This window comes from Nuphar pumila, chromosome 11 (genome assembly GCF_984573655.1).
Source record: "Nuphar pumila chromosome 11, dmNupPumi1.hap1.1, whole genome shotgun sequence".
NCBI classification, from domain to species: domain Eukaryota; kingdom Viridiplantae; phylum Streptophyta; class Magnoliopsida; order Nymphaeales; family Nymphaeaceae; genus Nuphar; species Nuphar pumila.
Window position 1 is genome coordinate 107,630,707 of NC_143259.1, and position 27,969 is coordinate 107,658,675.

The 27,969-nt window shown below is 42.0% G+C and overlaps 1 protein-coding gene across 1 annotated transcript in view; it reads right to left on the minus strand.

Moving 5' to 3' along the window:
• The window catches only part of LOC149822738 (succinate-semialdehyde dehydrogenase, mitochondrial-like), a 165,456-nt gene that overhangs the window by 113,615 nt on the left and 23,872 nt on the right, over positions 1-27,969 (minus strand). Inside the window, exons 5-11 of the mRNA XM_089980026.1 lie at positions 20,049-20,136; positions 19,833-19,943; positions 17,739-17,801; positions 17,499-17,609; positions 11,115-11,180; positions 10,875-10,952; positions 9,664-9,741 (exon numbers count right to left, since the gene is read on the minus strand). Coding sequence (XP_089836152.1) covers positions 9,664-9,741; positions 10,875-10,952; positions 11,115-11,180; positions 17,499-17,609; positions 17,739-17,801; positions 19,833-19,943; positions 20,049-20,136 — 595 coding nt within the window. The remainder of the gene's footprint in view (positions 1-9,663; positions 9,742-10,874; positions 10,953-11,114; positions 11,181-17,498; positions 17,610-17,738; positions 17,802-19,832; positions 19,944-20,048; positions 20,137-27,969) is intronic.

The following is a 27,969-nucleotide window of genomic DNA, read 5'->3' on the forward strand; positions in this document are numbered from 1 at the left end:
ATGTATGCATCTTTGATCGTATAATGAAATTTTGTTTTGGTATCTACTCTTTGCTTATACGAGTCTCATTGTTGTCAAGATGGCTTGGCGTGAACGTTGCAACAACATCATGGACACCTTGGACAACCTGGCTGAGGTTGTAGGCAGGCAGGCTGAGGCCATGCGTGCCATGGGGGAGAACATGCAAGCCTCTCAGGGACGAGAGACTCCTGTTCCTACTCCTTCCCCGGTGTTAGTAGCGACAGCCGTACCCTACAAGCAGTTCATGGCTATGAACCCTCCGTCATTTGATGGGAAGTCTTCTCCTGAGGCAGCCGAGGACTGGATACGAGAGATCGAGAGAATCTTTCGTGTACTGCAGGTCAGTGATGACCGAAAGGTGGATTTTGGCACGTATCGGCTCCGGAAGGATGCCGAAAGGTGGTGGGCGACCACCTGGGATGTCAGGTTTGCGGGCGGAGCCGTTTCGTGGGAGCAGTTCATGGAGGTTTTCTACGCGGCCTACTTCCCGACCCACGAGCGCAGTCGGAAGATGCAAGAGTTCCTCGACCTTCAGCAGGGGAACTCTACTTTGGCGGACTACATCACGAAGTTCAGAAGCCTAGAGCGCTTCTGTCCGCATGTATACGTGACTGAGAAGGAACGAGCGATGAAGTTCACTCGCGGTTTGAAGTTAGCACTGCGCCTGAGAGTGATCACGCGCGCTCCCTCGACTCTTGAGGAAGCCCTGGAGACGGCTACACTCCTGGAACAGGAATGGATAGAATCCCAGAAGACTCCACAGTCCAGAGGGAAACCGCAGCAGATAGGCCAAAAGAGTTGGCCTAAGAAGAGATCCTATCAGCAGAACTCGGGTGGAAAGAAGTCCGCCCCGCCAACAAAGAGGAACCATCAGAACCGCAACAACCGTCAGCAACATAATCGTCAGCCTCAGCAGCAGAATCAGGTAGTGGCGACATCGGGATGCCCGAAGTGTCGTATGGATCACCCAGGCCGACCTTGTCCTCGTGACGTCGGAGGATGTATCTATTGCGGCAAGATGGGCCACTACATCAGGGATTGTCGGAAGAAGCAGTCCGATGATCTAAGGAGGAATACGCCAGGAACGTCGCAGCCAGCACCTCAGCGACCTCCTCAGCAGCTGCAACAATCGTACCCGCCGCAGCAATCTTCTCAGCAGAAGACGGGTAATCAGAAGACAGTGGCAGGGCGTGCCTACGCAGCCACTATCGAGCAAGTGACCAAAGGAGAGTTGGTCCAAGGTACTATTCCAGTCGCTGGTCATGCAGCTTTTACTCTGTTCGACTGTGGTGCTTCGCATTCGTTTATAGCTTCTAGATTTGCTAGTTCCTTGCCTATGACTGCTGTGTTGCTGAAATGCCCATTAGAAGTGCGTACACCGACTGGTAATCAGTCCTTGTGTACTTTGTACATTCCGAGCATAGAGGTGTCAGTGGCAAGTCAGAGCTTGCCAGCTGACTTAATCCTGCTAGACATGACGGAGTTTGATGTCATTCTAGGCATGGATTGGTTATTTGAGTATCATGCTCAAGTTTTGTGCAGAGAGAGCAAGGTGGTTCTGTACCCTCCTAATCGTCCAGTTTTGGAGATCAGCCTTGCTCGACCTATTCGAGATAGTCGTATGATTTCGTCATTTAAAGTTCAGAAGTATTTGCGGAATGGGGGTACTGCTTTCTTGGTCAGTATCGCCCCAGTTGACTCGGTGTTAACCCCTATCGAGGATCTTGACGTAGTTCGGGAGTTCCCCGATGTGTTTCCTGAGGAACTGCCTGGATTACCTCCGAAGCGTGAGATCGAATTTTGTATTGAGTTGTTGCCTGGAACAACTCCGATCTCAAAGGCACCGTATCGTATGGCTCCAGCAGAACTCGAAGAACTGAAGCGTCAGTTGGGAGAGTTGATGGAGCAAGGATTTATCAGAAACAGTGCATCGCCGTGGGGTGCACCTGTGTTGTTCGTGAAGAAGAAAGACGGATCCCTGAGGTTGTGCATTGATTACAGAATGCTCAACCAAGCAACGATTAAGAATAAGTATCCGTTGCCGAGAATAGAAGATCTCTTTGACCAGTTGCAGAGGGCGAAGATATTCTCGAAGATCGACCTCAGATCGGGTTATCATCAACTCCGGATCAGAGAAGAAGATGTCTCAAAGACAGCTTTTCGAACTAGGTACGGGTTGTACGAGTTCGTTGTGATGCCTTTTGGGCTCACGAATGCACCAGCAGCATTCATGGATCTGATGAATCGTATTTTCCGTCCATTCGTGGACACGTTCGTGATCGTATTCATCGATGACATCTTGATCTACTCAGAGACCCCTGAGCAGCACCGAGAGCATCTGTGTATCGTGTTGGGAGTACTTCGAGAGCACAGATTGTTTGCCAAGTTCTCCAAGTGCGAGTTTTGGCTTCGGCGAGTCATGTTTTTGGGTCATGTGATATCCAGTGATGGTGTGTCAGTTGATCCAGCAAAGGTTGAAGCGGTGTTGGACTGGAAGCAGCCGCAGTCTGTTACCGATATCCGTAGTTTTCTCGAGTTAGCTGGTTACTACCGACGTTTCATTCAGGACTTCTCCAGGATCGCGCTTCCTTTGACGAAGCTTTTGCGTAAAGGAATCAAGTTCGAGTGGACCGACTCTTGTGAAGAGAGTTTCCAGATCCTGAAGACGAAGCTGACTACCTTTCCGGTGTTAGCTTTACCTTCTGGTAGAGGCGGTTTTGTGGTGTACACAGACGCTTCAGGTACAGGCCTAGGATGCGTGCTCATGCAGCATGGTCGTGTTATTGCATATGCTTCGCGACAGCTGAAGATTCACGAAAGGAACTATCCGACTCATGACTTGGAGTTAGCAGCAGTGGTGTTCGCCTTGAAGTCATGGCGACATTATCTGTACGGAGATACGTTTGAGGTCTTTTCTGACCATAAGAGTCTCAAGTATTTATTTTCCCAGAGGGAGCTAAATATGAGACAACGTCGTTGGCTCGAGTTTATTAAGGATTATGAGTTTACATTGTCTTACCACCCTGGTAAGGCGAACGTTGTGGCAGATGCGCTTAGCCGCAAATCGAGCAGTGTTCTAGCTAGTCTTGTGTGGAGCCAGAAGTTGATCGAAGATTTTGTGGCTTGGAAGCCATTTGCAGTTGAAAGCGGAACGATTAGATTGTCGGGGTTGGCCATTCGGTCAGAGTTCTTGCCTAAAGTTATCGAGGCGCAGAAGCAGAACGCTCAGTATCAGAAGTTTGTTGACCGAGCTCGTGAAGACGGCTCAGTCTTTCGTATTGATGACAGCGGTTGTATCCGCATGAAGGGTCGACTTTGGGTGCCAAATGCCCCTGAGTTGAGGAAGGAGATTCTTGATGAGGCACATCTGTCGAAGTACACCATCCATCCTGGTGGTACTAAGATGTTTAAGGATCTTCAACGACGGTATTGGTGGAACGGGATGAAACGTGAAGTTGCAGCGTATGTTTCGAGGTGTTTGACTTGTCAGCAAATCAAGATCGAGCACCAACGTCCCGGTGGTTCCATGCAGAGGATTGAGATTCCTCAGTGGAAATGGGAGGATATCACGATGGATTTCGTGGTAGGTTTACCGCGAACCAGGGGAAAGCACGACGCGATATGGGTGATTGTGGACAGACTCACCAAGTCTGCTCACTTCTTACCTATCCGGATTAGTCAGCCGCTTGAGAGCTTAGCAGACTTGTATATCCGAGAGATTGTACGGTTACATGGCGTACCTACATCTATCATTTCGGATCGTGATCCCAGATTCACGTCGCGACTGTGGGGACAGTTGCAGTCAGCTTTGGGAACAAAGTTAAAATTCAGTACAGCCTTTCACCCTCAGACTGATGGCCAGTCAGAGAGGACGATTCAGACACTAGAAGATATGTTGCGGGCATGTATGCTCGACTGGAAGGGTGAATGGGATTCACACTTGTGTTTGGTCGAGTTTGCCTACAACAATAGTTATCATGCTAGTATCGGTATGGCTCCGTACGAGGCTTTGTATGGGAGACCTTGCCGATCACCGTCATATTGGGACGATATCAGCGATCGATCCAGTGAATCGCCGATTGTTCTTCAGCACTACACTCAGCAAGTGCAAAGGATCCGAGAACGTCTGAAGGCAGCTCAGGACAGACAGAAGAGCTACGCCGATAAGAGGCGGCGAGAGCTTCAGTTTGATGTGGACGACATGGTTTTCGTGAAAGTATCACCGACGAAGAGCGTCTTTCGTTTCGGAAAGAAGGGAAAGTTGAGTCCTAGATATGTTGGGCCGTTCAGGATCCTCGAGAGGATCGGTGGAGCAGCCTATCGTATTGAGCTACCGCAGCGGTATGCTCAAATTCATAATGTTTTTCACGTGTCGATGTTGAGGAAGTACATTCCGGACCCATCGCACGTCATCCGATACGAAGATGTCGAGGTACAAGAGGACTTAACTGTGGCCGAGAGGCCTGTTGAGATCATCGATCGTCGTGATCAGGTTCTGCGTACCAAGACCATTCCGTTGGTTAAGGTACGGTGGCAACACCATGGCATTGAAGAATGCACATGGGAGCCGGAGGCCAGCATGAGGGAGAAATACCCTAATCTTTTTGTGGCCTAGCGTTCGTGATTTCGCGGACGAAATCCCTTTTTAGGAGGGGAGGATGTAAGAACCACGATATTTCTGAGATATTTTGTAGTGGCATGTGCTTCATTAATTGTTATTCTTGCTTCGTCGCAAGAATTTTTCGTGATTGTGCTAATATAGCAATACGAAGTCTTAATCGCGTAAGATTCGATTTACAAAGCAATTAAGGACGACCTTGGCGAACTAAGGTCCGATATCCCTAGACTAGATTTATAACTCATCTAAGTAGGTTCATCCCGAATTGGAAACCTAAACTAGGAAATATTTCTGGTAGTAGGGCGAAACGGGTATATCGGTAAATACGAGTCACGACGAGAGTGAATTTGTCAGAATGGAAAGCCTAAGTAAATAAGCTTAAAACTTAAGTTTTAATTCAAAAGGGTAAGGTTTGAAATGAAATTTCTTCAAAGTTTGAAACCTAGCTTTTAAATGAAAAATTTACTAAGGTTTTATGAGATATTAAAATGGGATTTTTGTAAAGTTAGAAGAGACTTTTTTTCAAAATCTCCAAGACCTAATTTGGAATTTGGAAAAGGTAGTTAGCATGGGGCCCACGTGAGCATGAGCCCAGCCCATGCTACTCTCGAAATAAAACAATAAAAAAAAAAATGGTATTTAAATAGCATTTTTGAAAAGCATGAATTTTCAAAAGTTGGGGTTGGGTTTTGGCATTACCACAAGTGGTAGCCCAAAACCCAACGGCTATTGGGCTGGAGGGGGCGCCCCTTAGGGGGGGGTAGCTCCAGCCCATCATGTCAAAAAAAAAAAAAACAAAAAAAAAAGGGGTTTGACCTTAAGGTCAAAAGGTGGTCTATGGGGATACCTACTCTCCCTAATTTAGGGAGAGTAGTTGTGGGCTAGGCTCAAGGGTTGTACACCCTTGAGCTAGGCCCATCATGAAGGGGGTCAAATCCCCTTGGGCTAGCCTTATAGCACCTAAAGGAAGGGGGGGCGTGTGGGAGGAGAGCCCTCCATCTCCTCCCCTCTCATCCCAGCCCTCCATCTCTTGGAGTGGCTATTTAAGGGAGGGAGGAGAGAGAAATTCATTTCTCTCTTCCTCCTCCTCAACCATCTCCCTCCATCCTTCCATTTTCCCCTCTTCTCTCAAGTGTGAGAGTGAAGAGAGTGTAGAGAGTGAGGTGAGTGTGGCTGAGAGAGTGCAAGTGAGGGCACCAGCACCACCACGCCGGAACCATCTCCGTCCCTACGCCGGAAAACCTCGAAGGTGAAGAGCTTCCACTTTACAATCCATTTTTCCTTTGAAAAAAAAATGCATGTAGAAATTGTTATGGTTGGTTTGGGGTTTTCTTTCTTTTTCTATACCATGAAACTTGTATGAGTGTGGGTGTGTTTTAGAGGGATCGACACATCGTTGTGGTAAACACGCACACACCGGACGTTCCACGCAATGGAACTATCCTTAGGCGATTTCGGAGTTCTGGAGCTCCGGAGTCTCCTCTGCTCAAAAGACCGTATCTCACTCGATACTGGTCCGAATGGAGCGATCTTGGACTTTTCGGAAAGGGGAAACAATGTTCTTCAACTTACATGTTTACAGTTTTCACTGGTTCGGTCTGCAACCATCCCTAAAAATCCTCGTTTCTAGCAGACGTTCAGAACTTCTGTCATTGTACAGGAAGTCCTGAACATCGTCCGGTAATCCGGTGGTATTTCTCAAACCGTTTGTCGGAATTTTTCATGTTATAACTTTTCGGAAAGGTAAAATGATTATCTACGACTTCGATGTTGGAAATTTTCCCTGATTCGTTTTGTAAACCCTTCAAAAAGTCAGGTTTTTGCAGACTGACAGGGTTTTGACAGTGGTCCAGAAAGTTCCAGACACTGTCTGGTAACACAGCGCCCTTTTCCAGACCGATGGTCGGATCGAAGTGATCTTGGTGTCTGTGTGAAGCTGAGACGCGGATCTACGAGTTCCGTGTTTGAAGTTTTTGCTATTTTGGTGCGGACGGACCCCTAATCGGGTCATCTTTCAGGCTATTTTTGGGCCATGCAAATAACTATATAACTATATATACATATGAAAAAAAAAGAAGAAGAGAGAGATCGATCGGGACTCGCCGTGTCCCGCTGCAACCTCTGCAGCGTTCGGTATGGCAGGGTGGTCTGACCCACTTCGGGGTTCGGACCCACCTATTGGGACTTCCCCAATCATATGGGGAAGGGGCGCCACACGGGACGCCCATGGTTTTGGGTAACCGGGTGTGCCTTACACCCGGAGCGCCCTTTTCGTTGGGACACGCCCCAGCAGCCAGCAGGCCGCAGCCTTGCTGCTGGCTGTCCTTTGGCCAAGGAGGTTCCCTCCTAGACCCGGCAGGGTCTGGTCCAACGTGGACCAGACCAGCTGGTCGCTGGCCGTCGCCTTCCAACCGCACCCTAGCTGCACCCCATGGTGCAGGCTGCTCGCGGCCCATTGCAGGCTGCTGCCTTAGCAGCCTAGGGTCTGACACATAGGTCAGACCAAGGTTGGTCCGGGTCTGGTCCAGCAGACCAGGCTGCCCAAACGACCCCGGTTGGAGCCTTATGGTGGCGACGGGTGCTAAGTGCGCCCGCAAAGCTTAGCCAACCACTAGGTGGTTGCGTGACCTGCTGCACCCACCCAGTAGCCTCGTGTAGAGCTTAGTGAAGCTCGTGTTGGTGGCTGTCACAGCCCTATGAGTTTGGGACGACAGGCCTAGACTACATATATATGCGATTTCCACTTGCCGCCAATTCAAAAAGCACGAAAATGCACGCATGAAGGCCAAACCGATAGAGAGTCACTAATAGACTCCTTGTAGCACGTGTATGATGTCCAAACAGCCGTTTTGTACACTTGGCACCAACGGTGCATGGTTCGGAACTGCCTATAGGGCCTGGTGGACTACGATTAGCCTTTTTGGAATTTTGGCACACATTGTACCATCATACCCTTGCCGTCACGTCAGTGGTCCAGAATGACCACCTTAGCCTTCGCTGCCACATCGTGGTGAGTTTGGAGAGGGGTATAGTGTGGCGAGCGGTACGCTGCCCATGTACCTTATTACGTTTCCCAAGTATTTGGGCCTTTCGACGTTTTCAGCAGAAAACCGTCGTTGTGACTTTTTTTTGAGTTTTGCTAGTGCAGTGGCACATCACGGATGTATTGGCGTAATCCCCGTACACTTGGGGTTGCTTTAAGAACCTTTCTCGACACTCATCAGTGTCTACACTACGGTCTTCCCTAAGCGAATGGTTTCGCTAAGTGTTGGAGCCGACGTAGGGCGGCGAAAATATGTGTATTTGGGAGATCCGTGCTTAAAGCTTTGGACACTGGTTGTCGTACGGACATGTTGATATATATATATTTGGAGCCTATTATCGCTCAGATTTGTGCCTTTATGAACATGTGTTCCAAATCGTGATAATGTGTGGTTTATGCACGTGGCACATCATGACACGTATGTCACCCGTTCAGGTCCGTCGAGTACTTCTTGTTTTGGCTCACATTCGTATATCAATGGATATACGACGCACCAGAGGTGTGTTTTGTACTCGATGTGACATACTCCTGGAAAGAACTGAAAGCACTGTAGGGTATGACACTTTTGACCTATTGAGGTTTGGGACTCGGTTGGAGTCTTCGGGCAGTGGCCCGGGTTTGTGAGAGTGTACTCACACCTTGTGTCACCCTAGGCATAAAAATGAAAATGTTATAATATCGTCTTCACAGGCGATGTGCTCGTGGTGGCCGTGAGAGGCTGAGCACGTGGATGGGCAGGCCAAGTCCTCGTTTGCGTACCCCGCGGGGACCACGAGGCACAATTACCTCGAAGGGAGGTACGACTTGAAGAATGAGCCTAAATAAGATAATCCTGCCGCGCCCCATTCACAAATTTGGTCACCCAGGGAGAGGGTAAATGGTACAGCCCCGAGTGACATGTCGTTACTACGACCTGTTCTTTTGAGGAGCCGATGTGCCCTCTGACCTCCAGTCACTCGGAGTTAGGGAGGTCAAGGTTGCCCTCCACAGGGACCTTTGCTACTGCAGTAGTACGGATTGCAATCCTTTACCCCTGCGAAAGGTTTCTCCTGGCTGCGTGTCGCCCGCAGGTGGTTTTTCTCGTTCTGTAGCATCCCCGGTTACCACACTAAAAATTTAATAACCGACGCCGGGTGCATGTCTCACAGAACTCGAGGGTCTGTCCTTCGCGTACCCGAAGGAGGTTAAAAAGAAGAACATAAAGACTAACCAAACAGACTGACGTACAGTAGTTGGTTACTTGCTTACTTTGGCACTGCTTGTAGTTCCTTTAATTATTGTACCTTGCTGGTTAGCTCCTGCTCTGTTTCAGTTGTCATACTATTACTTGTAGTTCTACAGTCTTCTAGCACGAGCACTTACCTGACACTTGCACATATATCTGTCACTTTACCTGTTGCATGATATGTGCCTTTTCTGGATAAAATGGATATGCAATGTTGTTGATCTTCACCAACTCGCAAGAGTTCTGACCCCGTTTTATGGGGATACAGGTGATGAGTAGGCGCAGTGGCGATGCGACGGTGTACGGTTGGAGACTTGAGACCCACACTTAGCTGCAGATCTTGGTCCGTGTCTTGTTTTGGGGTTTGAGGGGAGTTTTCCCCTCATTTTGGGAGAGACTTGTTGTAGGGATGTTTTCAGTCTCATTTTGTAAAACTCTGATATTATATGTAATGGGAATGGATATGTGGTTTGTATCTTTTACTGTGGCCCGCTCAGACTTGCGGCCTTTGCTTACCCCTTTGTACTTCCGCTATTTGTTTTAAATCCTTTCAAAAAAAAATTTTGCTCAAAAACCAAAGGTTTTTACAAGGTCGGGGTTTTGGGGCGTCACAATACAGCAGTAATATACATTGGGCTAATACTTCACAACCAATTCAGCCATACAAAAAAGAAAGGAAAAGAAAAAAAAATAAGTTGAATCAACAAAAAAGAACTCCCACAATTATGACAGAAGTCAAGCAATCAATTGTCTTACAGCTCCTTTAACTGCAACGTCCAATTCAGCATCATCAAATACTATACAAGGAGCATTTCCACCAAGTTCCAAGGACACCTAGAAAAATTAAACATGTTATGACGATCACCTCCAGATATGTTGCAAGTGCCTCTAACTTTGTGAAGGTAACGAAATTTAGTCTCATGTAATAATTCAAGTAGATACTGACATGCAGAGATGAGCTAGAAGAAAAATTATAAGAACACAAAACCAAAATAGATTGGCAGAATTTACCAAAAAATCAAAGCAATCAAGTAAAATTAAGTAAAGGATGTACATGTAAAGGTCACATGTTATGAGTGAAAAGAACCCAATGGTAGTACCTCCATGTCATGTCAGTGAAGTGATACCTCACAGGTGTTAGCATATACAGAAGTCTTTATGTGCCATTTCATAGTGTACTAGTTGAGATTTTAATTGATGATAAGGGAAATTTAACTCCTAGTAAAAGATCCTAGGAGACATAGTAAAACAACATAGTTAATTTTTTACCATAATGATGATCAGAAGATATCTATAAATGGAAACAATAAATCATATGCATTTAAGTGAGAAAAAAAATTGAGATGTATGGCTTAGAATCCAACATTAGCAGTAGCCACCTCCTATTTTACTATTTCCATTTTTTGTTACCATATTGAAGACCCTAAAATATGAAATACCACAGTATGTTACCTCTTGCAATGCATGGACAACTTTACAAAGATCACATATACATTTTCAAAAAGATCTGTGCATATGACCATAGCCGGGATTATACACCCTCCAAAGAGTACAGATAAATACAAGATTTAGGGCAGCATTGTAGCTTTAAGCTTCGCATGTGGTCAAGATTCAAAAATTACACATCCCGGATTTATTGCTAAAAAACTGAAGCTATGTCCCACACAAAAGATTCCAAAGGAAAATTCTGAGCCAATCCACTTAAGAGCCTTCCATAACTTTGGGAAAGATTAATATTAGTAACAAGGAGCCTTAGTAGTTTTCTGCACATATGGATGGTCACCAAAAGTCAGCAAACACCACAGAAACACTAAATGCTATCTTGAAATAATATCCTAATACTGCAAGATCCAATTCTAGAAGTCATACGACAAGTAGTTACCATCCACAATCAACGGCCACCTTGGCTTGTTTTCATACATAATAGGCCTTTCATCTATATAGCCACAATATGTAAAATAGCCTACCTTCTTAACTGTTCCTGCAGCACCAGCCATTAGTTTCTTACCCACAGCTGTTGAGCCTGTGAAAGTGATCTTTCTCACCTAGCAGACACAAGAAGAGAACAAGATACAAGAATTTATTTAGCAAACTAGAGCACTACCAATTTAAGGAAAATCAATGGAATCAACAAAGAACCATACTTTAAAAAAAATGAAAAAAAAAGGATAAAAGAGAAAGGAATAAATGAAATATATTTCCCATACCTGAGGACTAGCCAGTAACGTATCTCCAATCTCTGAAGCATTGCCCATTACAATGTTCAATGCACCCTGTGCAGATCCGAAGTTTAAAAGGAAGATAACCATAACGAAAAGAGGCTAAGAAAGCAAAGGAAGACCTAGTACACCACTAGTAACACAAAACAAGTTCAGGCAGTAGAGAGGCTTTGTAAAACCCGTTTTTTTTTTAAGTTTCGGATCCAGGTTGGATCCGGACCCGACCTGCCCCCTGTGTTTCTATTTAAACACGGGAGGGGGGGGGGTCTCCTTTTAAGCAAAGGAGACCCCGACTTCTCTCTCTCCCCTCTCGCTCGTTCTCCTCGTCGGACCCCCCCCCCCTCATGACAACCTCCCTCCCCCACGCCGGCGACCTGCAGGTACGCGCCTCCATCCCTGCACTCTCAACTCTCTGTCTTCTCTCTATCTCTCTTCTCCTCTTTGTATCTCTCTCTGTTTCGGTTCCGCGGGGGAGGGGCGCCGCCCCCTTCCCTGCTCCCTCTCTCTGTTTCGGTTTCACAGCCCTGCTTTCTCACGCTCTCTGATTTGGTCTCGCAGGGGAGGGGCGCCGCCCCCTTCCCTGCTCTCTCTCTCTATGCTGACAGGGGAGGGGCACCGTTCCCCTCCCCACTCCTTTTCTCTCTGACGTCGAGGGAGGGGTGCAACCCCCTCCCCCCTGCGCTCTGAGTCGGGGAAGGGGTGTCGTCCCCCTCCCTGCTCCCTTATCTCTCCATCTCTTAGCAGAGGAGGGGCGCTACCCCTCCCTGCTCCCTTTATCTGACAAGCAAACAAGGAGGGGGTGATGCCCCCTGCGTTTTTCTTTCCTGACCAACGAGCAAGGGGCGACGCCTCCCCTACCTCCTCCCTTTCCGGCCTGAGGGCAAGGGTGCAGCCCCTGGCCCCTCCCTCTTATGTAAGGCCGGCGGGCAGGGGCGGACCCCCTGCCCCCTTCCCCTTCTTCGGTCAAGACAGTGGGCAAGGGTTGCACCCTGCGCCCTCCTTTCCTTTTGTCAGGCCAACGGGCAGGGGCTGCACCATGTCCCCTTCCTCTTTGTTGTCAAACTGTCGAGCAAGGGCACCCCATCCCGCTTTCTGATAGGCCGACGAGCAGGGGCACAGTCCTACCCTCTTTTTTTCGGGTTCAACACTTCATCTTTAATAAAGAAACGCTTTTTACGTAGTGCGCGCACTCCATTGGCGCAACGGATACTATGCGCGCACTGAGGCACGAGACCCTTATCACCTATGCCCGAAAACGTCAGCGTAACCAACATTCTCCGAGGTAGGAAAAAGTTGCGCAAAGGACAATGGAAAGACTAATCTGAGAATAAACATTTAAACTTCCATTAATATATATATATATATATATATATATATATGTGTGTGTGCTTTTAACTCAAGGACACAGTTTTACGATTTTTGTCATTTCCTTTAGGTCATTTACTTTGTCATTGTGCTTTAGTGCACATGTTGTTTACGTATTTAATTCAAGGACACACTTTTGCGATCCTTGTCTTTTCTTTTATGTCATTTACTTTGTCGTTGCGTTTTAGTGCACAGGCTACTGCTTACGTATTTAATTCAAGGACGTAGTGTTGTGATCTTTGTCCTCTTTCCTATATATATATACTGTAAATACAATCAAGATCGCAGACATATATATATATATTGCGAACTTTGCTCAAGAACGCAGAAAATCACAGGCATAACAATACATGTTCAAAAACGCAGAAAATCGCAGGCTTATGCATGTTTAATAATGCTAAAAATTGCAGGCTTATGCATGTTCAATAACGCTAAAAAACACAGGCATGTACATGATCAAGAATGCAGAAATTAGCAAACACATGCATAATCAAGACTGCAGAAAATCACAGACTTGTATATCTGTCCAGAAACGCAGGAAAAACAGATATATACATGTATTCAAGACTGCAAGAAATCGCAGACTTGTATATATGTTCAACACGCAGGAAAATTGCAGACACACACACACACACACACACACACACACACATATATATATATATATATATATATATATATATATATATATATATATATATATATATATATATATATATATATATATATATATATATATATATATATATATATATATATATATACTGCTGCGTATCCTGTTAAAGAACAGAAAAATGCAGGCATATTTATATTTGCATATATAACGCATATTTGAGTTCTCTTAACCTCATGCAATTTGACCCATGCAAAACTCCAAGTTCTATCGAAAAAAGAAAAAGACTCGTGCCTTTTCTTTTCCTTGTTGTGGCTGAACCTTGAAGAAAGAAGGAGATGGAAAAGAGGAAAACGTTGCAGCTTTCCTCTCTCTCTCACCCACAGTTCACTCTACTCCCTATTTTTTTTCCTGTGTATCAGCCCTCCCTACACTCTTTCTCTAACATTGCTCCCCTCTCTCTCTCAAAATCGTGATTTGAGAGGGAGAGGTGGTCACGCCCCTTTCTTTTATAACATCACTAGGACTCCCCAATAAGGGGGAACGTCATTTTCTAAAAGAGTTCTACTTCTTTAAGGAAGTAGACTCTCATTGTCATGGGCTTACTTTTCAATAAGTCAATGTGGCGTGACGGTCCTTCCCTACCGCCGCAAGCCCACTTATCGCTCTGTCACGAGCATAGAATGCTTCGCAAGCCAGTGACACGTCAAGTTGCCCATGCTGGACAGCCTAACGGCCAAAGGCCGCATAACAACATCATTCCATGTGCTGAATCATTTTCATTAGCCCTGCACACCACCCCGTGCGCAACTGCCTAGCGAAAGCTGATCAAGCGCATTTTCAAATGCGCATTCCATGTAGTCTATGTCGCTTAGTGCATAACCGTCTCATACCAGCTATCACTTCTGAAAGAGGCACAAACTTTGTCTTAGCCTTGCGTGCCATGAAGCGTCTTGCAGCTCCATGCGCACGACATAGCAAAACCTCGCCACTGAAGGAACAAGACCTTGTGGCCCCCAGTCCAAAAACCAATTGATGATTAAACACCATAGCGAAGAGCACCACCCAGACTCATTCGCCAGTGCCTAGGCATTCACTTGCCTAGCCCCGAGTCACCATACTCGGTTGGAATCACCTAAGGTGATTCTTGGGGGAATTAGCCCTAACTCACATGCACCCCCGTGCGTCTAACCGCTATGCGTGGGAAACATCTTGCAAGCCGAGAGGTCCTTAAGGCAACATCCTCTGATCCGCTGGTACTACTTAACCGAACAACGCTTCACGTCTGTGCTGCCACACAACGATACACTAACGACGACACTGATGTCAATCGCATGTCATGCTACCACCGCACCTCACTGATCAAGCGAACGCATATCGCGCGTTCCTACACTTGATGCATTTTCCACTAAGTAGAGATCTGAACTGCACATGCCCCATTCCGAAAGATCGGCCCGAGACACTCAAATAAATAAAAAATTTATTATTATAATAATAAAAGATAAGACATATATATATGTCTTATCTTTTATTAAGATAAGACATATATATATGTCTTATCTTTTATTATTATAATAATAATTTTTTTATTTATTTTAACCACTTATTTATCCACACCCATATGGATCATGGATCTCAACAATGGATCCAAGATACTCAACGTCAGCCACTATATACATATTATATATATGTTATATTAATCTAACAGCGGAAATATATTTATTTAATAAAAATTATATTTATTAAATAGAAATTTAGGCACAATTCTATGAGATATTACATATACATATGTATATACATATAATATAATATATATAGAAATATATACATATGTACACTGTTTACATATTTTAACACCATCTGTGATGAAGAGAGGCGTGCTTGATGAATATCCATCCATTTTCACAATCATTTTCTTTCTCCATTCAATAACTCCATTATGTTGAATACAAGAATTTGTAAACTGATGGGTGATCTATCACCATCAGTGTTATTAAAAGCACGCCTCAAGGCACAAAAAGCGCGCCTCGCCTCAAGGCGAGGGCCTTTGTGCCTTGAGGCACAGGTATAAAGCTCAACACCCATGAGGCGTGCGCCTTATAGGCCTTGAGGCGCACGCCTTGAGGCGAGGCGCGCCTCGGACTGAGGCGTACACGCCTCTTTTTGCTGTAGTTCATGCACAGAAAATGCATTCAACTATTCTAATTTATTCTTTTTGTTTTCAGTTAATGTGGAAAACCATAAGCCCCTTAGTAAAGGTGCTGCATCGCGCAAATTTATACCCTCCCGCAACCACGCACCCCAATTTTTTTAAAGTGCCGCTCTTTGACACCTCTTCAATCTCCGACGAACTCACCGAGTTGGTGGGGAAGGCGTGCAAGGAGTGGGGGTTCTTTCAGTTGGTGAACCACGGGGTCCCACCGAAGTTTCGACGGAGGGTGGAGGCCGACGTGGCGGAGTTCTTTGGGCTGATGTCAAAGGAGGGATGAGAAGAACCCGCTGGGCTACTACGACGCCAAGCACCACAACCGCCACCACTTCTTCCACCATGGAGGAAGAGGAGGAGGAATCCAGCGGGTCAGCCAAAATTAGGGAGGAAGATAAAGGCGTCGGAGGGGACGCTTCGGTCGCCCCTGGACAAGCCCTTGGGGGAGCTCACGGAGGAGGAACCGCTTTCCTACCCCGACTGCGTTGGAGGGCTCGTGAAGGAGGGCGGAGGCGGCATCCCGGTGGTGGAGGTCGGGACACAGAAGCAACAGGGAGGATGGAGGAGACCCCCCTCCGTTAGATGGTCGTGTCGGAGTCTCTGACTGTAGTGGTGGTTTGCGGAGGATGGCACGGTGGAGCACCGACGAGTAACCGGAGATGGTGGAGTTGTGCCGAAACTAGCGACGATAGTGGAACCTGCAGAAGAAGAGGAAAAAAAACAAACAGAATGAAAAAAAAAGGGGTCTGAGATGGGTCGAGAACCCTTGCACGTTTTTTAGATAAAATTATGATATTACCCTGATCTCAACCTATGTTTTACAGAAAGAGGGCTTTTATTTTTCGAAAAAATAATAAACAGTTCTCTGAAAAATATAGAAACAGAGTTGTAGTTTGAGAATTTTTTCAGAATTGGTTCTTTTTTAAAATTACAGAAAAGCACCTATAATTTTTATTTAACTCAAAAAGTTTTAAAAATTATGTTTCATTGTTCCGATTTATTATTTTTGCTCAAAACTATTTTTTGATTTTTCTGATTTTTATAGAAAGGTGCTTTTGGTTTGTAAAATACCTCTCAAAACTTTATCCAAATATGTTTGGATCTTAATTGGATCAAGTTGGTATATGTAGTTTCTTATAAACTTAGTTGGATCTGATAAAAAAAAAATTTTGACCCAGTTATGATCTGTTTTAGATCTCTATCTTGATATGGGAGATGTTAAATTTTTACCATGCATATATATTTTGATTTAGAGAGATATGTGTGTTGTATTTTCAAGCTTACGAAGAAAAATCCTAAGGCTTAAAGTTTTATTTTTTATGAACTCACTATTCTTGTTTGGGCTTAAATATTGGAGATATGTGTGTTGTATTTTCAAGCTTATTAAGAAAAATCCTAAGGCTTAAAGTTTTATTTTTGATGAACTCACTCACTATTATTTTTTATGAACTCACTATTTTTTGAGATTTTTTATTTCTTGTTGGTTGTTGCTTCATCAATAAAGATTTTTTTATTTATTTATAATTTTAGATATTTTTATAGTTTTTTTAAGTTTTTAAAAAAAAAAACTTTGAGGCTTACGCTTTACGCCTTGAGGCTTACGCCTTGAGGCTTACGCCTCGCCTCAGATTTTGGTGGAGCGCCTCGCTACGCCTCAACGCTTTTCACAACACTGATCACCATAAAAGGTCTTAAAAAAGAAGATATGCACTTGAATTATCAACATAGGTCCTAGTGGGCATGGAAAACCTCAATTGTATCCTCTGATATTTTAAACATTCCAAATAGTACATATTCAATGTTCCTCATAATTATTGGTTAGTTAAAGCTTCAGATGCATGTATCTCGGAACAAGACATTTAAAAGGGTCAACCAAAGCACTATAATATATATATATATATATATAAGACTTAACACAAAAACTATCATGAAAATTGACTATGTTAGCACAAAGGCTACACATGATTTTATGCAATTAACTACTTTAGCAGTGGAGGTCAAAGGAGATACGCTTTAGAGATCACTTGGTTTCAACTCAACAGCAGGATATTTTTGTCTCAAACTGACAATATATTTTTGCTTGCTCTGTTCCTCCGATTCAGGACTTCTCTTGATATATAGGGCAATGAGAATAAGTGAAACCTGAAACATCATCGAACTTAAAATGGAAAAAGTGATGAGAGATTACTGGTGGTATTCCAGCTTGTAGTGCAAGCTCTGCTGCTGCTAAAGCTGTCAATGGAGTCAGCTCTGATGGTTTAACAACGACAGTGCAGCCACAAGCAAGAGCAGGGCCTACCTGTAATTACTATGCACTTTTTATATACAATATCTAGCATGAGAAATAAACAATTTAAGATATTTTACGTAATATCATTTTAATATCTTGTCTTTTCCATTTATAAGAGATGGAAAAATCCTGTCATACCTTCCGTGTGATCATAGCCAAAGGAAAATTCCAGGGAGAAATCGCCCCAACTACACCAATAGGCTACAAAAAAATATGATCTTCTATGAAAATTTAGTGTAAGATAAGCACCAGAATCAATTTATTGCAAAATATATTATAGCAATAAACCAAATATGGGGATTAGACATCAAAACTAGTCTAACATATCAATTGCCATATAAAAATGGCTTGAATATGAAGGGGGAATGTTTCCCATATAGCACGCAAAAACTCATCAACCACAGAAAAGTTTATGATCAATGATTAAATTGGAAAAATAAAATCTGGACTGGCTTGATAAGGAACAAGATACTTTTTTTCCATGAAGGAACAAGATACTTTAACATCTGAATTTACTATAGTCCATTGTTTGTCAGAATTAAATAAAAAAGCTTTCCTCTTTTCAGAATTATCTCTTTGCTTGTCAACATACAAGGAACAATTTGATCATTTCTTCCACAAGCCTCACAATTTTGCACACTGGCCACTTGATGATTGATGACCCGGCTGAACCATCTTTATCATGTCCATCATCTCATACTTAGTAACACTCATTCCCACAGAATGCTTCCATTATGTGATGCTGAAGTGAAATGACAGTCACCAGCACAATAAGTTCCATGGAATTGATGGCAGCATAAAATCAATGAACCATCACTTCATCAATATATTGTCACTGTTCTATTCAAAAACCTGTCATCATTTCTCAACTAATCTCAACTAGTTTCATGAAGATATCATAAAAATATTTCCGTAAAATGTTAAATAAAGGGCAAGCAGCATGATCAAAAGGAGGGACCTTTCTCTTATAAAGGAAGATCACTCAAACCTCCAAAATGGAGCTTTGGAGGAAATCGTTTTATCAACAGGGCAATACGAACCAATATATTATGTCAAGCTCAGCCTATGCACAAGCGTATAAACATGCCCGCCATAAAGGGGTGAAGTATCCAACTTGATAAATGCTTAGCATGTTCTTTTACTAGCAGTACACAATGGTCACATAATGGCCACTGGTTTACCTTCTTTAGAAGAAGAGGATGGACATTTGGATGAAGGGAAAGCTTGTGTTAACCTTCATGAGTAATAAAAATAAAATTCAATCAAATAAAACAGCATAATAAAAATATCTAAACAAACCATATAAAGGCCACTATTTTAAAGGGAAGAAAATAAAAGACTAAAAAGACTAACAAAGTATCACAGATGATCCATCCTTATATGTGAAGTATAAAACTTATCCACTAGAGAAACATAGGATAGAGAAACGGTGCCAACCAAGAGCATTGTCAAGACAATGACTAATCAATCTTAATATGCTTCATTTGGCAATGGTATGGTACTTTTATTGTCACTGTGCAAATATGTATGCTTAAAAGCCATGACCATCTATCAGCCAAAAGCCAGTGAAGTCAATATATGATTCCATCCGTCATGTATCTCATAAAGACACGAAGAAACCATGACTTGTTACAGGATCGAGGCACAAGTTCGCAGAGTTTTTCAAAAAATAGTGAATGAAAACATGGACTTAATTAATTATTTAATTTAATTTTCGAATTTAAACATATAATAATACATTTAAAGTATTATTTAAAACCATTAAAATTTATTGAAAAACAATGACAGTGTCTGTACATGTCATGGGTGTGTCATGTGTCATGTCCTCATGTTGTGATATGTTTCTAGACACGGGGCAAAAATGGCATGTCCCTGCGATATAACCTGTCATGTCCCAAGACTAATGTCAGCACTTTTCGTATCACAATAATACACAGTCAAGATTCTGATTTGACTGTATCAGGTTATCTGAGAACTGATCAAGGATCAACTGCTCAAATCGAAGATTTAAGTCTGAGCAAATCAACAGAAAGACATAAACAATATAATATATAATATGTAAGTCTTAACACAATATCTTCGCAATAGAAGAACAATGAAGGACATGCTTCAAGTCAAAAATAAAAAAGTTATTTCATGTAAGAACTACAACAACAAAGAGACAGTAAAAAGTAAACCTGCTTCATACCATAAAACCAGATAAGCTCAATAAACTAGAATCTGTAAGCTCACCTGCTTCAAGACAAGCAAACGTCGATCAGGTAAAGGAGAGGGGATGATATCGCCATATATTCTTTTTGCTTCCTCCGCATAAAACTCAATGAAGTTGGCACCATATGTTACCTGCAGGTCAATTTATGCTTTGAAAGTGAACTCATTCATAGTTAGGGGAAACAAAGTAATAGGATTAATTAATCAGAATCACAGGTTGGCGGGTGAATGAGTTACCTCACCCAAGGCCTCCTTCATGGGCTTTCCTTGTTCAAGTGTTATAAGCTGACCCAGATCTTCCTTGTGAGCAATTAATAAGTCATACCTGTAAAATCATACAACTATGGGTGTGACAAAAATTTAACAAGAAAGGCCTATAAAAAACTAAGGACATAAAAGGAACTTATTGATTCACCATATAAAAGAATTCGAGGAGTCGACATTCATAAATTTGTCTATGAAGCTAACACCTAATGTGATTTAACAAACTCACTCTAAATCAAGGATTTGGTATTAGAATTCTCATAAAAAAAACCATTGTGTACAATCTATAACCTTTCTCCGCAAAATATCACAGATGCTGTCAATCCAATCTTCCACCACATCTTGAAAAAAGCCCATCTTTTTGGAACAGCATAAAGAAATGGGTCTTCAGTTTGGTTATGAAGACATTGATTACACATGGTCCAAATCCAACCTAGATATCTCTATGATTCTCAATTGGTCCCAGAATTTAGGACAATAATTGTGTATTTCATACACCCCTTTGTATCAGTTCATCCTCTTTACTATGCCTCCTTTCATCATCTGGATCAACTTTGGTTGAAAAAATGGTCCAACAAAAATCACGCCATTGTGAAAATCTTTATAAAAAGAGATCTTGAGTAGAAATACAATGCTAGAAACACGAAGTGTGCACAAAAGCACAAAGGAGAACTCACACAAGTGAACAAAAGCACGGATACACATGCACCAAAGCATAAAAGTATCAACTTCAATATATTAGAACCCAAAGGGGTCTTTACAAAAGCATAAGGGAACTCAAGGGGGAACACCCGTAATTATACAACATGAGAGGCCATGGAGGGGCTCCCAATATGATCGTTGGGACCCCTCCAACGGTTATAATTATAACCATTGGACGGCCCAACGATCATGTTGGGTGGGCCCCTCCATGTGCTAAAAACACAAGAATTTAAAAAGAAAAAATAAAAGAAAAGAAAAGAAAAAAGCAAAATTACAAGCATATTCGTAAAATGAATATGCGCAAGAATGGTGAAATGATTAAACTACCCCTACGGCTAATAATAAAGAAATATATATTTTATATATATAATTAGGTAAATACATATATATAGTACATGTATATGTATCACCTTTTTTATATATAAAATATATATATATATAAGATTACAATATTTGATATATAATTTAACACCCCCCCCCCCTCAAACTTATGGCAGGATGACTGAAAGTTTGCCAAGTAGAAAGTTGAACCGCGGAGCACACAAAGCTTTGGTGAAGAAGTCTGCCAATTGATATTCTGAAGTAACATATAGAAGATCGACGACTCCCTTCGGATAGGCTTCACGAACATAGTGACAGTCCATTTCAATGTGCTTAGTCCGCTCGTGGAAAGTATGATTTTTAGCAATATAAATTACACTCTTTTTATCATAGCATAGTTTGGTGGGCCCTTCTAATATGATCTTCATGTCTTCTAGTAGCTGATGAATCCATACGATTTTCATGGTAGCAGTTGTCGTGGCACGATATTCAGCTTCAATTGAGGATAAAGACACTTTTTGTTGCTTCTTGCATCTCCATGAGATCAGCGAATCTCCTAAAAACACACAAAAACCAGTGGTGGAGTGACAGTTATTTGGGTCACCTCATAAGTCAGAATCAGCATAAGCAATTAATTTTAATTCAGAAGAAGAGGATAAGAATACTCTCTTATTTAGTGTACCCTTTATGTATCTTACGACCCACAGGATTGCACTCATGTGAACCGATGTTTGTGCATGCTGAAACTAGCTTGCAGTATGAACTGCATGAAAAATATTTAGTCTAGTAATACTCAGATACATTAATGATCCCACAAGTTGTCTGTAGGGGGTAGGATCAGAGAGAGGAATACCATCATCAATTTTCATTTTGGCTCCCACTATAGCGAAAGTTTCACAAACCTTATCATCCGTAATACCTGACCTGTCAATAATCTCAGAGGCAAATTTAGTTTGAGATAAAAAATACCCTCTATGAGAATATGCTACTTCAATACCCAAAAAAATAAGTTAGAAAACCTAAATCAGACATTTCAAATCTATCTTTTAAAATTGATTTTATACTTTTAACCCCTTTAGAATCACTTCCAGTTATAAGCATATTAACCACATATAAAAGCAGAATGACAATCCCTGCATTGGTTTTTCTCACAAACAAGGCAGTGTCAGTGAAACAGGAGGAAAAACCATTTTCTAACATTACGGAGTTAAACCTTTCATACCAAGCCTTAAGGGCTTGTTTTAAACCATAAAGTGTTTTGCGAAGGCGAAGCACTTTCCCTTTGGGAGTCTTCATTCCTGGTGGAGCATTCATATAAACCTCTTCATTTAGATCACCATTTAGGAAGGCATTTTTAGCATCCATTTGATAGATGTTTCATTTGTTGATTGAGGTAACGGTGATGAGACACCGGACAGTGATCATTCGGGTCACAGGGACAAACGTTTCTTCATAGTCAATCTCATATTCTTGACTATATCCCTTTGCAACTAATCGTGTCTTATATTTCTCAAGAGATCCATCGCTTTTAGTTTTTACCTTAAATACTCATCTACATTCTATTGTTTTCTTACCCTTAGGCAAATCTTGAAATTCTCAAGTTTTGGCTCTTCTCAGAGCACCAAGTTCATTCTTCATAGCTTCTACCCATTCAGACCATTTTCATGCTTCCTCAAAATTTATAGGTTCTATATAAGAATGAATGGCACTAAGACAAGCCTTATATTTAGGTGAAAAAGAGTTATATGAGATAAACCTAGAGGAAACTTTCCTATGTCTTTCAAGTCCTTCGCAGGTTCCCCTCTCTTGGGAGAAAAGTCTTACTGGTATCATCATATCTTTCAAGAGCACTTCCGGAGGTGCTTTTATCTCTATAGACATAGGTGATGGGCTCTCTAGATGATCCATCATTGATATGTTGATGAGGGGGAGAGAGCAGAGAGGTGATAGTTTCCTCGGTTTCATTATCGCTCGAGTTATTCTGAATTGACTCATCATCATCATCTTTAGCTAACATTTCAAATAAAAAGGAATAATCCACATTCTCATCATGAGATACAAGACTTTCGAAACCACTAAGATTTTCCAAAAAACTCACATTTCTGGAAACATACAATTTGTCATTTTTAACATCATAACATCGAAAACCCTTTTGGGTTTCCGAATAACCAAGAAAGGAGCAAGGAATGGCCTTTGGGGAAAGCTTATCATTTTTATCCGTAAGGACAAAACATTTGCATACAAACAGCCTTAATCTGCTATAGTTAGGTTCATTCTCATATAATTTTTCAAAAGGAAAAATTTTGTTCAAATTTCTTGATGTAAGTTTATTTATGAGATAGACCGATGTAAGGGTTGCTTCAGCCCAAAGTTTTTTTTGGAATGTTTTGCGAAATAAGCAAAAAGTTATTTCAATAATATGCCTATGCTTTTGTTCGGCTAATCTATTTTGTTGAGGAGTTTTTGGACAAGATTTTTTATGGAGAATACCATAACTTTCAAGATAACTCTTGAATTTGTTTGATAAGTATTCTCCTCGAGAGTCGGATCTAAGGATTTTTAAGTTGTCATTGAATTGATTTAAGATCATCAAATGAAAAGTTTTGAAAGTCAAAAAAACTTTATGCTTATATTTGAGAAAGTATATCCAACAATATCTAGTGTAATCATCAACAAAAATCACATAATATGAGAATTCTCCTTTAGATATCACAAGAGATGGACCCCATACATCGAAATGAACAATTTCAAAAGGTTTTGTTGTAAACATGAATCTTTGATAAAAGGGTAAACTTTTCATTTTCCCAAGAATACATTCATTACATGTAAAATCTCATTTACAAAGGTGTTTAACAAAAGGTAAATATAAAATTTTAACAATATTGGGATGTCCAAGTCTCTTATGCTACACATGAATATCTTTATTTTAGACAACATTACAAAATTGATTCTTGAGAACTTGGAGAAAGTTGACCTAGTAGGGATCTCCTTTCCTAGAGCCTTCCCCAATCAACCTCTCGGACCGGCAATCCAGTATCCAACATTTATTAGAAGATAATTTTATATCGTAACCATGGTCCGAGAGTTGAGAAACCGAAAGCAAATTCAAATTTAGTTTTGGTATTGTTGAGAATAGGTGGTTCTTTGTTTAAGTTATTTTATATTAGAGGTTTTCTGAAATTCTGTCCTCATAAGGACTTAGATGTAATTTCTCTTTTGCCTCTCTCTATTTAATATAGAGAGAAGCCCTAATTAATGAAGTTATCGAGTTCTATTCTCACAGTCGTCTCTCTCCCCTTCTCTCTCTCTTTTCTCTCTCTCTTTTCTCTCTCTCTCTCTCTTCCTCTCTCTCTCTCTCTACCTAGGGTTCGGGTCATCTCTTCTCTTCTTGAACATGGTATCAAAGCTAGCAATCTCAGGAGCGTGATCGATCTGATCTCAGGAGCGTGATCTACACCAAACATCAAGTACTCAAACCAGGTGTGGATTAAATTTTTTTTTTTGAGATCTGATGACAGATCTAGCCTAGATCTGTTATCAGACCTAAAGAGCATCGTGGGAGTGAGCCCTCAGGTCTGGCAGTCGTAATTTTTTTTTCTTGAGTTTCACATGCCGTGACTTCTGGGTGTGGCAGCTGATAACAGATCCTATCTTCGTATGGCTATGTCTGCTGCCATGATGTGTTTATCATGTCCCTGTCGTGACTGTTTTTGTCCTTTGAAGAAAGGAACTTCCTGTTTGTGGCTGTCGTGATTTACAGCATCTGTCAATATGATTTCAGCAACTATTGTCGTGATTTTATGCCTCTGTCGTGATTTCAGCATCTGCCGTGATTCTTCATGCTGTCGTTATTATTTTTTTTGTCGTGATTGCAACTGTTGTCGTGAATTCAGCATCAAACCCACATCTGTCGTGATTCTTCATGATGTCGTTATTGGTTTTTCATGTTGTCGTGATTAGTTTCAGCATCGGAAGCTCTGTAGTGGAAACAGCAAGCTTGTTTTTCTCTGTTGTGTTGAAAATCATCATGTTTATGTGAAAGTTTTTTTTTCTGAGGGAGTCTGTGTTGAGTATAGGTGCTGGTCGTTGGTTCTGGCTGATGCGTGATTGTTATGTGTGTGGGTTGCTGTTCAAGATTCATGTGTGTGAGCTGTTGTCCACTACTGTCGTGGAAATTGCAGGCTTGATTCCTGCGGTGCCTGGAAAAAAATCTCCTTTTGTAGCCTGTTGTTCCTTACTGTCGTGGTTTCTTTTTTGTGAACAGCTGCTAGGTTGCTTGAAATCTATCCAGATTTTTTATCTCTGCTGAAACAGAAATATTTTGTTAGTATGGCTGAAACTTCAAAATGTGATTCCAAATTGGAACATATTGGAGAATATAAAGCATTTGCCAACCCCTTCTCGTATGGCTCTTCTGTAAGGTTGAATGAAACCAACTATGCCAGGTGGTCCAGAACTTTTATGATGTCGGTATCTGGACATCGTCGAAAACATATTTTGTTGGAAGGCGAACCCACTGAGAAATTGGGAAAATATGTTACTTGGGATGAAGATAATGACATAGTTATGTCATGGATCATGAATAGTGTTGAACCCCATATTGCAGATGGATTGATCTACTATAATACAGCCAAACTGATGTGGGACAATCTTCGTGATACATACTCACAAGAAACGAATGTGAGTCGTATCCTGCAAGTCGAACAGGAAATATATAATTTGCAACAGGGAGATCAGACCTTGGCCCAGTACTATGCCTCTGTCAAAGTTGCGTTTGAAAGACTTAATGCTCACAGGCCCCTTTGTTGCTCGAAGCAAAAGGATCATCAAGAACAAACCATGGTTGCTCGTTTTCTTACAGGTCTTTCTTCATATTTTTCTGTTGCAAAAGTTCAAATGTTGACTGGATCAGATGTTCCCACTCTTGCTGATGCTTACAATCGTCTGAGTAGACTTGCGATCTCTCTGCCACAATCTCAGCCTGTGACTCAGTCATCTGCTCTTGTTGTATCATCTAGTTATGGGCGTGGAAATATTCAGAATATCAGAGGAAGAGGACGTGGACGTGGTATGGGAGGCAGAGGAAAGCTTCAATGTACATTCTGTGGAAAATCTGGACATTTAGAAGATCGTTACTGGGATAAGCATGGTCGGCCAACCTCTTCTTCATCAAAGTCATATACTCCTAAAGCAAATGTTACTACTATCGAGGCAACAAATGTACAAGAGAATATCACTGCAAATGAAAGCAGTATCACCCTTAGTCGTGCGGAATATGATGAATTGATCGCTCTTCGACCTTTGAGTTCCACCCCTCCTGTAACTGGTATTGCCTATTCAACCGGAAATCATCTTCATCCGACTGATAGTAAGTGGGTTATTGACTCTGGTGCATCCAGACATTTGTGTGGAAATTCACGTGTTTTTTCAGATCTAAAGGACATTAAGGCTCAGCTTGGAGTCTCATTAGCCGATGGGAGCTCCTCCCCGGTTGTTGGTCAGGGAAATATTTCTATATCCTCCTCATTACAGTTGAAAAATGCTCTTCATGCTCCAAACTTTCCTCAAAGTTTACTTTCTGTTAGTTGCCTTATAAAAGAACAAAACTGTAGAGTAATATTTGATCCAATGGGTTGTCATTTTCAGGATTTGCTGACGGGGAAGAAGATTGGTGGAGGCTATGAAGAAAATGGAATTTACTACCTACATCATCCAATGGGTTTTGTTCATGCTGCAGTGGAACATTCATTCAGTCCTGTTCAGTGGCATTGTCGTCTTGGTCATCCTTCATTGTCAAAGTTTCGGTCGGTATTTCCTCAGATTCCTTCCACCACATCATTTCAGTGTGAAGCATGTCAGTTGAGCAAGCATCATCGAAGTTCGTTCCCTTCGAGTCAGAGTCAGTCTAGTAATAAAGTTTTTGAACTTCTTCATGCAGATGTATGGGGTCCTAGTAAGATTCCTACTAGGACTCAGTGTCGTTATTATCTTGTTATTGTTGATGATTTCTCTAAGTTATCATGGGTATTTTTAATAAAAGAACGATCTGAAGTTCCAAGTATTATCAAATCCCTAATTCTTGAAATAAAAACTCAGTTTGAATCTATTGTCAAGATTGTTCGCACTGATAATGCTCTCGAGTTTAAATCAAAAGGTCTGTTACAATTTTACCAAGATCATGGCATCCAACCCCAAACTTCCTGTGCCTATTCATCTCAACAAAATGGGGTGGCTGAGCGAAAACATCGGCACCTCCTTGATGTTGCCAGGACCATTATGATTCAATCTAATGTTCTTGCGTTATACTGGGGTGATGCGATTACCACTGCTTGCTATCTGATCAACCGCATGCCTTCGTCCTCTGTGGGTGATCAAATTCCATTATATATCCTAAAACCTAATGCCCAACTTTTTTCTTTCACACCAAAAATATTTGGATGTGTTTGTTTTGTACACAAACTTGGCCCTGACCGTGATAAATTAGCCACTCAAGCTACAAAATGCATATTTATCGGTTATCCAAAAAATCAAAAAGGCTATCGATGTTATGATCATATCTCTCGCCGAGAGTATGTCAGTGCGGATGTATCTTTCCTGGAATCCTCTCCATATTACTCTAGTTTGGGTTCCCTGCTGCAGGTTGATCCAGCTGAGTCTTTTCCATTACCTATCCCTCCTTTTCCTTTGGAATCTGTGCCCACATTCCCGAACCAAACTTCATCCTCTTCCAGATTTAATAATCCTCCATTGGTATATGTGCGTAGAGCTCCACTTCCGCAAGAGCCTTCATCTTCTTCTTCTCCTGAGGTAAGTTCTACTGACAATAGTGATCTTCAAGATGATGATAACAGGTCTATTGCTCTACGAAAGG